At 36.3% G+C, this 11,719-nt stretch overlaps 3 protein-coding genes and 1 pseudogene across 5 annotated transcripts; 1 reads left to right on the plus strand and 3 right to left on the minus strand.

Annotated features, from left to right (window-relative positions):
- LOC106339314 overlaps positions 1 to 1,962 on the minus strand; it is a 4,685-nt pseudogene extending 2,723 nt beyond the window's left edge.
- Positions 1,963 to 2,945: 983 nt separating this feature from the next.
- On the minus strand, positions 2,946 to 4,144 carry LOC106336859 (peroxidase 20). The gene is made up of 3 exons (XM_013775816.1): positions 3,910 to 4,144; positions 3,632 to 3,823; positions 2,946 to 3,539 (listed from the first exon to the last, which is right to left on the minus strand). The coding sequence occupies exons 1-3, from the start codon at positions 4,123 to 4,125 to the stop codon at positions 2,946 to 2,948; spliced, it is 1,002 nt and encodes a 333-aa protein (XP_013631270.1). The 5' UTR covers positions 4,126 to 4,144.
- A 317-nt stretch (positions 4,145 to 4,461) lies between these two features.
- On the minus strand, positions 4,462 to 5,458 carry LOC106336862 (glycine cleavage system H protein 3, mitochondrial). The gene is made up of 4 exons (XM_013775820.1): positions 5,269 to 5,458; positions 5,106 to 5,194; positions 4,842 to 5,012; positions 4,462 to 4,751 (listed from the first exon to the last, which is right to left on the minus strand). Exons 1-4 carry the CDS (start codon positions 5,378 to 5,380, stop codon positions 4,623 to 4,625), a joined length of 501 nt encoding a protein of 166 aa, XP_013631274.1. The 5' UTR covers positions 5,381 to 5,458; the 3' UTR covers positions 4,462 to 4,622.
- A 1,117-nt stretch (positions 5,459 to 6,575) lies between these two features.
- LOC106336860 lies at positions 6,576 to 8,245 on the plus strand. 3 transcript variants are annotated; one of them, XM_013775818.1, is made up of 7 exons: positions 6,576 to 6,780; positions 6,852 to 6,984; positions 7,060 to 7,139; positions 7,224 to 7,293; positions 7,373 to 7,482; positions 7,647 to 7,711; positions 7,940 to 8,245. In XM_013775818.1, exons 1-7 carry the CDS (start codon positions 6,688 to 6,690, stop codon positions 8,031 to 8,033), a joined length of 645 nt encoding a protein of 214 aa, XP_013631272.1. In that variant the 5' UTR covers positions 6,576 to 6,687; the 3' UTR covers positions 8,034 to 8,245. The 3 variants fall into 3 exon arrangements, with proteins under 3 accessions (XP_013631272.1, XP_013631271.1, XP_013631273.1); XM_013775817.1 differs by having other exon boundaries at positions 7,229 to 7,307; XM_013775819.1 differs by having other exon boundaries at positions 7,229 to 7,293.
- The last annotated feature ends 3,474 nt before the right edge of the window (positions 8,246 to 11,719 follow it).

Below are 11,719 nucleotides of genomic sequence, written 5' to 3' on the forward strand. Positions count from 1 at the left end.
AAAAACTCAAATTAGGTTTTGGCGGAAAAAACACAATTTTTGTTTTTTGACGGAAAAACTTTATTCTTAGTTGTGGAGCAAAAACTCGATTTTGCGATTTTGGGAGGAAAACTTTTGATTTGATGCTCAACAAATTGGCGGAAAGAATCATATCATATCTTAATTTTTCTAGTTTTATCTTTAAAATTTAAGAACAAAAATAAATGAAATATTTTTTTCAATTAAATGAGTTAACCCTGGTACCAGCCCTAACCCTTTGATTATAATATGGTTAAAATAGGGCTGGGTTAATATAGGGCTGGGTTTATAATAAACAAAATAGGGTTGAGTCCTAACCCTGTAGTTAACATCCCTATACATAGTAAACAGAACTGCTTTCGTCGTCAGTTCTTCGCACAATGTGAGATCCAATGTTCTCATATGTCCTTGTCCACTCGCGTATTGTGTATTGAGTAGCTAACAAGCCTCCTAACACTTTGACAGCCAACGGTAGTCCTCCACAATGTTTGACCATTTGCATACCCATATCTTCCATTTTCTCATCAACCTTACATTCTTCTATACAACAGCAGGGGATAACAATAAATCATTCTTCTTTGATCTTTATACTTCTTAATTAAAGTAATGAAACATATAAAAAGAATTTTCTAATACATGTGTACCATAAGAGATTAAGAGGTTACCTTTCTTGGGTGGAAATACATGTTTGATTTTGTTCCAATCTTCTCTTGTCCATACATCATCAAGGAAAATCAAATATTTTCCTGTTTCGAGAAACCGCACAAGTTTGTCTTGGAGTTGGTCTTCTGTCATATCTGAATCCACATGTTCATCATATTTAGGATTAAGCTTCCGTAACATCACCTGCCACACATACTTGCGTGTGAACTGCTGGGAAACACAGACCCACGCAAGTCTATCAAAATGATGTATTATCAAGTCATGGTTATAAACTTGTCTTGCAAGTGTGGTTTTACCAATACCACCCATCCCAGTTATAGAAACCACTTGAAAGCAATCTTCCTCCAACAAGTAGCCAACCAATATATCTACGTTTTCCTTTAATCCCACAAGATCACTTTCAATGTCGACGCTAGAAAACGTTTGTCGCATTTCTCTCTGTCTTTGATGTAGTAGAAGCTGTGAATACCCATTATCAACAATCATTTGCTGCACCCCAAAACTCTGCATGTCACGGGTTACCTTAGAGATCCTCTTGCTTATGCCTCCCATGTCTAAAGCAACTTCCCGACGGTCTGCGACAATGCAAGCAAGTCTTCTTATACGCATCAGGATGCCACTTTGTTTTTCAGTTTCTTCCTTTAGAAGAAAGGTCTCCACTGTGTCTTCGGCGTCACTAACGATTTCCTTGATCTCTTCCACACAATTCCTCACCATTGCATTTGTATGTTTTTTGGCATCAGCGTCCTTCAAAAACGACCGTAACATGTTCAGATCACTTTTTAGTTCACTGATAACTTTCTCATCAACTCCCTCCAAGCGCTCATATTCTCGGCTTAGGAGCTCCCAAAGCTTCTGAACTCCAAACGACACAATTGCATCAGCCATTATCTGCTCAATAATAGGAGTGACAAAAGATAAGCATATATATATATATATATATACTGTCTTTCAAGTTTTGCAGTTTGGGAACACATAGATGTCTTATACTCTCTTATCAGAGGAAATCACTTATCAAGGTTCGGCTGGACTAAAATATTTATTTATTTATTTTTCTTAGATTTTCAGAAGATTCGAGTGATGAATATATCATTTGGAAAAATAAAGCGCAATTTGTTAACAGAAACTGAACAAAACCTACAAGGAAGAAGCAGACAGTTGAAATAAAATCAATAAGAAACGAAATGAGACACCTTGAAGACAGTTCCTCTCCGTCGACTTTTGAAGATGAGAGATGATTGGCGCTCCTTAGCTTTAGAAAAGAAACGCCAAAGAGGAAGAGAAAAGTCTTCTTGAGCAAATTATAAAATACAAATATTCATGTATAGTAAATATCGTGACGGTGCACCGTGCACGTTCGCCATTTGGGTCAAGTCAACTGAAGACAAAAGATTGATTATGACAAGTAAGACTTAAGATGATTACATAAATTAAAGAATAATTAGTATTAAGCAAATAAGAAGATTAGAATGAATGTTTGGATGACAAAAAAAATAGCATAAGGAAAGTTGTTTTCTTTCAGACAACGATATCATTTCATAGGCCAAAAAAAGAAAAGAATTGACTTTGTAATTAACTTAATTAGAATAACTCTATGTTGTTCAATATTTTCGAGATCTCTTCTCTGTTTTTTCGTCAAAATTTTGGTGAAAAATATGATTTAGTGGAAAAACTTAATTTCTCTAAAATTCTTTTTTTTCAAATTTAAGTCAAAACCATATTTATTTTAGATTATTGGACTGATCATATCCACATAGTTTGAACCCACTAAAGTTTACGGTCTACTTGGTTTTGTAACTGTTGTTCAATTATAACTCGCAGTCTAAATAGGGATGACCAGATTAGATCTTTTATATTTGGGCACAGAGGGTTTCATTGTGAGTCCACTTATTTGATAGCCTTAGCTATATCCAGTAGTGGAGCTAGAATAGTTTCTGACTGGTGGTAGTTTGAGTTAGTTGGCGACGTATTTTAGAATTGGAATTAATTTAGGCGGGGGCATGGGACTCTGTATCCAGCCTAGACCGCAATTGTATACATCTTTGAGTTATCAAAGCTCAGAAAATGATGAACTCATGGAAGCTTAGTAAAAGCCAAAAATTAATAGTACCTGCTCCTAAGTTGTTCGTTTTTATTTTGTCGGCAAGTTGTTCGTTTATGTCTCTGAACCGAAAAAATCTGTGAACTTAATAATCTTGGCAGATTTGCAAAATGTGTTAGGCCACATGAGCTCCAATATCAATTGAAGTGTTTAATCCTTTTATTCATAAATTAACAAACCTACAATTCTCCCTAATCTCACCTTCAATACCCGTAAGAACATTAATATTCCCCATTTTCAACATGGATTCCACAAAATCTACAAAGAAGAGCTCTTGATCCACCGCATATTCCCAAACCTTCCTGAATACCTCTCCTTCATGATCTTCACTAACCAAAACATTATCCGAAATCAACAAACCTCTCCCCTTCAAAAGATTTATATAATAATGGTTATCAAAGTAAGCCGGGGTCTGTATATCCAACGGTGACAGTTCGTTGTCCCGGCTAGAGTCTTTGCACTGTGACCGTAGGATTCGCCTGAACGTGCTGTGTCTCTTGAACTCATCCACGTAGAATGTTTGCAACATGTTTGGTTGAACAATGCGTTGCTTGAAGCTCACGCATCTCGCTTTACCTATTGTATGAGCTCCTGAAAGAGCTATGAGGTCTTGAATGGCAAGACCTTGTTGCTTGAAGTTTATGATGAGGCCTTCGAGAGAAGTGTTTGGTGCGGGGATGTATTGGTTTGCGCCGGCGAAGCTTGCCTTGAGTGAGTCTCTTCTCCCTAGGTATACTTCCCACCATGGTCCACCTCTCTGAAAATAAAATAAAAAATTAATAAGTTGACACCATATGTTTTCTACTTAATCAGAAACACCAGTTAGGAAGGTTAACGGGTAAATATTACCAGGAAGACGGAGTCACGAGCTGCCATGGCGATGATGTCGGAACAAGAGACGGTTAAAGGACAAGCTTCTTCAAGGAGGTACTTTATGTAATCGATTACTTCAAACCCACGCAAAGAGTTCACATTTGGAGTTGCTTGCTTCTCACTCAATATATCTCCATGTGTATCCAAGAGCACAGACGCATCACAACCCTAATATCCACAAATCTTAGCTCTCGTATACACAAAATCTGCAAAGGGGATATGTATTAAACGAGTAGAAAGGATCGATATCTAACCAAGACAAAGCAATCGTGGAACTGAAGACGAAGAAGAGAAGCGGCCATGCGAGGATCTTTGAGAACAGCAACCTCAACGTTATGCTTGACGATTTCTTCTGCTAATGGGCAACTCTCTTTGTAGAAACCTTTCACTAATGCTCCTCCAAAGTCCCCCAAAGCTGTGGTCGTAATGGCAGATACCACGATTAAAGAGACCCATAGCTTCATCTCCATTGGAAAGTTATGTCATGTTCTCTGTACGTGTGTGTGCATATATGTGTGCTTAGTGTTTTACTTTTCTTTAGTATGTTACCTTGTGTCGTTACATGCATTTTCATGCCAACTTTTACCAATTTGGATGTTACAGTATTGTCAAGGTAGATACAACCAATAGAGACCTAACTTGTCTGGTGGGATACAAAAAATAATATAAGATGTTGGTCAAAAAGAGTACGTGAAACTAATCACTTTTTTGAGAATAAAATGACGTTTAAGAAAGTAATATGTTGGCGTGACAAATGACAACGTTGGTTGTTTGAACAAAGTCTTCTTATATATGTTAACAAAAAGAATCATAGACTATATAGTGTATAAAATATGTTTGTGATTTTAAAACCAACGAACCATACATTCATTGGTGTGTTGGTTATGAAAATATGCATGAGAACTGATATACTTTTAAAGATTTTCTTATAAGGAAATTTGGAACATAGAAGTAGAGATAAACCCTCCTAATGAGCAGCGTCTTCCTCTTCACAGAACTTGGTGTATTCCTTTGAACCCATCAAAGATTCTAACTCTGAGGGGTTGCTCGGCTTCACTTTGATCATCCATCCATCTTCATAGGGGCTTGAGTTGATCTACACAACACATAAATGGTAATTAGTTTGCTTTACATGTTGTCATCAACTGAGACGTAACTTACTACTTTCTTTCGTTTTAAATCGTACCAAGCCTGGTGCTTCTGAGAGCTTCTTGTTAACCTCAATGACTTCACCTGAGATGGGAGATAAAATCTCACTTGTCGCCTTCACACTCTCCACCGCTCCAAAGCTTTTCTCTTTTCTCACCGAACCATTTTCCTCTGGCAGTTCCACAAACACCACTTCTCCTAAATGGTCCTGCAACATTTATTGTTATTTCTCCTCTTTTCAGCCAAATCATCTTTACATCATTCTCCAAAGAGCTAAAATCTTTTTAAGTTCCTATGTTACCTGGGCATGGTCAGTAATACCAATAGTGGCAACAGAGCCTTCATGTTTAACCCACTCATGTGAATTTGCATACTTCAATCCCTCCAGCACTAAAAAGAGAAACCTATCAACAACTTATGACAGAAGCTATGTAACACACAACTACACATATAATCACAATCACCTGAAGAGAAGCATCTAGGGATGGAGAAAGCAGGAGAGAGCTGAGACTTGGAGACAGAAGAAGAAAGCTTGAGAGCGTTTGCTGTAAAAGAAGCCCACATTCTCAATGCCATTTTTTGTTTTTGTTTCTTTGCTTCTTTCTTGCTATGTGTTTTGTCTTCTCCAAACAAATAGTAGATTTCTTAAAGATATTCTTTCTTTTTGTTTGTTGTGTACTATCTATGACATGTAAGGCTTGAATGCCTCATCCTATGCCTATGGTGTGTATGAAAAGTGTGACCCAAACCTTCTCTACTACGCAGAAGCTCTTGCAACTACTTTTTTAAAATTCGTTTTATAAGTTTAGGACTTTCAAAAACTATGGCTCCTTTTTATATGTGGCTTATCCCTCCATACTAGGTGAAATTAAAATGACCACATCTAACTTTCTTGTCGTATAAATCATGTGGTGTTCGTTAGAACGAAACGTACTTTTTCTTATCATTTCATGATCATTAGATTGTTTCCACTGCTTTTTGTTCAATATTCCCGGTTATCTCAATCCAACCGGTTCGAGATCTTCATTACTCTACGTTGGCGTTTAAGCCTGCCGAGTACTGATCCGCCTGGACCGCCACAATGCTGTTTCCCTACATAATCTAGCTAGTATCTTTAAAGTTTAGTCATCAATGTCAACCCACAGATCTTTAAAGCCAAAACAGTGCTAGGCTAGGCGATGGCCATTGTCCCATATCGCTAGTAAAACCGAGTCTTCAAAACCGCAAAACTCTATTTAAAGGTCTTATCTATCTCTCGTTAGAAAAATCCATGAGTAGACAAAATTAAAGTGATTAGAATCCTGATTCTTCTTTTCTGCAATCTCTTTTCCATTTAACTTCGTTCTAATAGTTCCTTCCACTCCCAGAATAATTGTATTGCCCTGATGGGATGGAGTCGAAGGAAAATGGGAAAGATTGTTGATCAGAAGAATCACACGAGATTAGATTCTTTGCCATCTCCTCAAGTGCTGACTTGTATCGAAGTTTTTGGTTTTTGTTTTTTGTGTGTGTACTTCAACAAAATACAAAAGGACAGACCAAATATGTGTGTGTGTGTGCCGGTGGTGGCAGCGATGCTCAAGACCAAATACATTAGATGAAACATTTTATGATGGTTTGCTCTTGGAGCAGAGCTACCATCACCGACACATATATATATTGGGTTGTGATGCGTCTGTCTGTGCTATTGGTATATTCAGCGAAACATTTCGGGGTTAAAGTAGAATTAATTAAAAATATCAGGCAAATATGCAAATACAAAAAACAAAACTCAAATCGGATCCTCCGTCATCGGACAGTGAAGAAACACACAAACTCTGTTTTTTTTCTCTCTCAATTAAAATCCCAATTCGAAACCCTAACCATCAATTTTTCTCGAAGAAATGAGCAACGACGATGGCACCACCGTGGAGATCACCCACAAAACCATCGGCCCATCTCGTCCGTCTCGAATTCGAGTGGCGTCTCGTATCAAAGTAAGGAACTTTCTCATTCTTCCTCATTGTGTGTGACGAAGGGGATTGATTGATGATTGGCTGATTCTTAGGTTCGTGATTTGAGGAACGCGATTGCGGAAAAGGGTCGGTTCCCCGTCGCGAATTTGAGGATGATTCTCCGTGGGAAGGCACTGCAAGACGAGGAAGATGGAGAGGATGTATACGTCACGCTCAAGGACGAAGGTACATAAAGGTTAAGACTTTTGTGTGTCTCTTTTGAATGGGTCTTTTGATTATGCATTTGGGTTTATTGTGTAGATTCCTTAACCGTTGCTGTGATACCAAAAAGACCAGTTGGAGTTGAGACATACGATGATGATGATGATGACGAGGAACTGGTCTGGTGTTTAACTCTTGAAAGATTGTTTTTTTTTTAAAGTTTGTGTTCCTTTTGTGTGATCTCTTTTAGTTGTTTTTGGCAGTGCAGAAGTTTAAGCTCCCACCATCAGCAAGCAGGTGGAAGAGGAAGCTTTACTACTTTCTTCGTAACAAGTTGAAGCTTCCCGGTTAGTTCTTTAAGAATGTTTGATACATTAGTTTACTGATCTGATGTTGTGTGTGATGATCTTAGATATCATTCTTATGGGACTCTTCTCTTTAAGTCTGAAGATGTGGGCTATTATCACCTTGTGGTTTATCTTGGCTCCTATTGCCCATCGTTGGGAACTAGGCCCTATATTCGTAAGTCCTCTTCATCTTCAGTGTCTGGATTCTTGAGTAACGTCTCATGTTTTTGCAATGCCATTGGATATGCATCTTGTGTACATAGATATTATATACTGTGATCACTTTGTCTCAGATGTTCTATTTTCTTTGTGTGGTTTCTTCGTTATCATGGGTTTCAGTTACTAGGGACTGGCTTCTCAATCATCTTACTCAATCTTGGTAAACGACAACCCGGTGATGTCAGGTTGGTGTTTACTGCAATCCAAATATACACACTTTGACTTCGTAAATATCCTTGGTAACTTATTAGACATAAGGAATAACAAAAGCTTAGGATTCTGGAAGCATATGATTCTTCAAGTAGTCTAATCAGCTGGAAAGTGGAATCCTCTTATATTGACTTTCGAGTTGTGAAAATATCTTCTCTTTGGATTACAAGGAACTGAATAAGTTCGGTGTCTTTCTTTGGCAGTGCATATTCCATATTCAACGAGGACTTTAGAGAGCTTCCAGGTACATATAATGCAGAGCGTATAGACCGTGACATACGAGCAGGCCATATATGATGCAAGATTGCACATTGGCATGACTAAGGTTAACATCAACGGTGGAACAGAACTTATAGCCAGTATGCAACCAAAAGAAAAAGATCAGATGTTTTTTATCCCATCAGATTGAGACAACACAAAGCATCACAGTACTTGTACATGAGATCTAATTTTGATATTGCAACATTATAATATTTTCAAAAATATGTATGATATCATACTTTCTGTCATATTATTATTATTATTATTATTATTATTATTATTATTATTATTATTATTATTATTATGTGTGTGAAAATAAGCTCTAGGTCAACTTAGGTCCCATCAAACTTGATGATTCTTAGGTGTGAATAAATCCAGTAACCAAATCTGTCTATCTAGTGGTTCTGGTTTGACGCTTTTCACCTTTGCCAATTTATTTCCATGCCTTGCAAATTAAAGAAACACAAATTATCTTAAAATCTATTGAAGTATATTGAATTAGGACTACATTATTAATATTACACAAAAAGTCATGCTTTGAAGTACATACATCTAAAGTAGACGCGTTTCTGTTTTAAATTCAAAATCACTTTTGCTTTTACAGATTTGTTGAAGAAAAATTAAACCTAAACACATGGTATTTTCGTGGTAAAATATCTTTGAAATTGCATTTTCATGGATAATAAAAACTTTTGTATTTTATAAAGGGCTAGCTGTGACATGTGAACTGTGAGTGGTAGTTGGAGTGACTTTGCCAATCCTTGACGGAACGTTTTAGGGAAAAAGTCAAACTTCTCGGTTATCTACAAAATATTTTTTCTTCATTTAGTATAAATTATATTTTTATTAATATTAATTCGTGGAAGATGATAAGTTATTTTAAACTTCAATAATGCTCGTAACCTTTTTTTTATCAACAAAAGTCTGAAAATCTTGATGAACAAAAAAGAAGTGTTTAAAGTAAAAGCAATGACCCTTCGCTGTATTCTATTGACCATGTTATTTTCTCTCGTAGATTTTTATTTTTATAAAAATTCTCGTATGTTATATTACTAAAAGATTTACCATATACAGTAAATAAATGTATGACGTTGGAGTTCTTATGTGATTTACTTGTAATTAGTGGAGCTTTTATCTTATCTATATGTGCATTGTCGACGTTATCCTCAGATACACTCTACATGCTGCGATGCACACAATTTGGTGGGAGAGGAATGCTCGTAGGCATGGAGAAGATCCTAAAACCATGGCTACTCTGACACAGCTTGTAGATAAAAATATAAGACTAAAGCTATTTGCAGTGAAAGAGAAGGGAAATTACTTAGAAGAAGATTGATTACTTGGTTTGAGACAAGACTAGATTTATGAAGAAGTAGATTCTATTTCTTTTGGAGTAGGAAAGTTTATATTTCGTAAAAACAAAGAAGCACTTGATGTAATACTGTTTTTGTTTGAATAAATTTTACATTCATTCAAAAAAAAAAAAACCGGACTAAATGTGTGTATAATGTTATTGATTTAATAATGTTAAAATCATGTCTATATGCTTAATATTGACTCAGAAATTGGCTAGTTCGCCAATTCTCCAAAGTAATAGGCCAAAATTATTTTAAATGAAAGGGGATAAGACAAGAAGTCGTAGCGGGGAAGGGAATCCGACAGTATGACGTCGTTTCAGCGAAGGAGTCTACGAGGTGGGTTCCACTTGTCAACACCTAGTTGACTAATGTTCTTTTATCTTCCTCTCCGTGGGCCCTACGCTGCCTGATTGTAATTAAGTCAGCCATTATTACGACTAGTTTTCATCTAATTAAGAAAACTATAGAGACTGACCATAATCATAACCTGACGTGAATATACGAAACTGACTTTTAGTATGAAAACATGCACTTTTTTCGTGCAGTGTGATACATGTCATGATTATTTAAATGAGAGGATATATTGCCATGCATATATGAATTTGATTATGAATTTGATTTACATGTTTTATTTACACCACCTCATACATGATTATTATTAATTGTTATAAGTGCATTTTCATTTAATTTGTTGTTTTAACTTCAAATTCAATACGACATAAACCGTAAATGTTAGTAACTTTTTAAATAAATGCAAATATGGATTTCAATCAATCCATAAAATGCTCATAACTATTAATCAGTGCTATTAATGTGATTAGTCATTGTTTTTTTTATCAAAATTTTGCATTAATTAACAAAATACCTTCACAGCAATAGAATCCAATAGTAAAGGTTATAAAGAGAAAAAGACAAAAATAGCACTAAATCAAGTTTTTTTGTTTCCAAACTAGCACTCAAAGTCAAAAGTCACAAAAATAGCACTTAATATTTTATCAAAAGTCGCAAACTTAGGATTTAGAGTTAAAGGGTGGGGTTTAGGATTTAGAGTTTAGAGTTTAGGGTTTAGGGTTTAGGGTTTAGGGTTTAGGGTTTAGAGTTTATGGTTTATGGTTTAGAGTTTAGGGTTTAGGATTTAGAGTTGAGAAATGAGGTTTCGGGGATAAGATTTCAAATTTTGAAAAATAAAAAAATTAAAATTTTCAAAAGATAAAATGCTATTTTGGTCGTTTTAGTTTTTGAGTGCTATTTTTGTGATATAAACTTAGAAAGGTGCTATTTTGGAGATTTGCCCGGTTATAATTCTCAAACTGCATTTAACAGAGGGATAAGAAAAAAGATCATAGGATACGACTCATGATTAAACCAAAAAATACAAAGTTTGAAAAAAAAAAAAAAAATGTTGCACAGGCAAAATCAAAGTTTGCCACACAACGATAGAGACTACTTTTTTTTATATTTACTAGGAGTTTCCTGGTCCCCACTTTGTGGGTCCAGATAGCCACGTGGCAAACTTAGAAATTTTGACGACCGCTTTAGATCAGGCCACGTGTTGGTCTTTTCGGGCCGAAGAACTCATGTGAAAACTTCTGTGGCCAGTGCGAGTCGAACCTAAGATCGTACTTGCAGCCGCAAACCGTATACCACCAGACTAACTCGTTCTGGTTAAAATAGAGAATAGTTAGCTCACATGAAAGCGAACAACGCCTATAAAAGATGACAGGAAAGACAAAAGGCCCAAAACAGTAGCGAGAGGCTGCCTACACGGGCAAGGCTGGCTTCATGGGGAATCCAAATCTCCACCTCCTGCTGTCTATGCTCCCACGACGTGGAAACAAGAGACCACTTGCTCCTGACCTGTTTGGACCCTTGTTCTTGCCCGTTTGACCCCACCATTGCATGCCTTCCAAGACTGGAATGAGCTACTCTCCTGGATCAGATCGACAATGACACAGAGCCCCACTGTTCTAAAGAAGATAGCAGTCCAGTCGACAATCTACCATCTTTGTGTTGACATGAAGCAGAATTAAGCAGCTAGACTTGAGAATTAAGCTGCCAGACTTGAAAATACTTATAAGGTTTTATAAGGTTTTATAAAGTTTTACAAAGGTTTTATAAGGCTTTATAAAAAGCACCAGACTTGAATTTAGAAACAGAAGACCAGACTTGAGAAGCAAAGAAGAAAAAGAAGAGAGAAGAAGACCGTTGAGTATTTTAAACAATAAATATTTTATTGTATTGTGTATAGAGGCAACTTGCCTTTATAAGACTTGGATCTAGATCCACAATTTGAATTTAAAGGGAATAGAGTTTCTCTCAGATCTACTTTCTCTATCTCTCTCTCTGTTCTTCAATGTTCTTCAT

This window comes from Brassica oleracea, chromosome C4 (genome assembly GCF_000695525.1).
Source record: "Brassica oleracea var. oleracea cultivar TO1000 chromosome C4, BOL, whole genome shotgun sequence".
Lineage (NCBI taxonomy): Eukaryota > Viridiplantae > Streptophyta > Magnoliopsida > Brassicales > Brassicaceae > Brassica > Brassica oleracea.

Excerpts from the sequence above, each read along its gene's own strand:
- LOC106336862 (XM_013775820.1), bottom strand. The coding sequence starts at position 5,380 with ATGGCATTGAGAATGTGGGCTTCTTTTACAGCAAACGCTCTCAAGCTT. Across the intron at positions 5,195-5,268 it reads CCCTAGATGCTTCTCTTCAG|TGCTGGAGGGATTGAAGTAT; the intron begins GTGATTGTGATT and ends TTCTCTTTTTAG. Across the intron at positions 5,013-5,105 it reads GTATTACTGACCATGCCCAG|GACCATTTAGGAGAAGTGGT; the intron begins GTAACATAGGAA and ends TAAATGTTGCAG.
- LOC106336859 (XM_013775816.1), bottom strand. The coding sequence starts at position 4,125 with ATGGAGATGAAGCTATGGGTCTCTTTAATCGTGGTATCTGCCATTACG. Across the intron at positions 3,824-3,909 it reads TCCACGATTGCTTTGTCTTG|GGTTGTGATGCGTCTGTGCT; the intron begins GTTAGATATCGA and ends TGTGGATATTAG. Across the intron at positions 3,540-3,631 it reads CTCGTGACTCCGTCTTCCTG|AGAGGTGGACCATGGTGGGA; the intron begins GTAATATTTACC and ends TTTTATTTTCAG.
- LOC106336860 (XM_013775817.1), top strand. The coding sequence starts at position 6,688 with ATGAGCAACGACGATGGCACCACCGTGGAGATCACCCACAAAACCATC. Across the intron at positions 7,140-7,228 it reads ATGATGATGACGAGGAACTG|AAGTTTAAGCTCCCACCATC; the intron begins GTCTGGTGTTTA and ends TTGGCAGTGCAG. Across the intron at positions 7,483-7,646 it reads GGGAACTAGGCCCTATATTC|TTACTAGGGACTGGCTTCTC; the intron begins GTAAGTCCTCTT and ends CATGGGTTTCAG.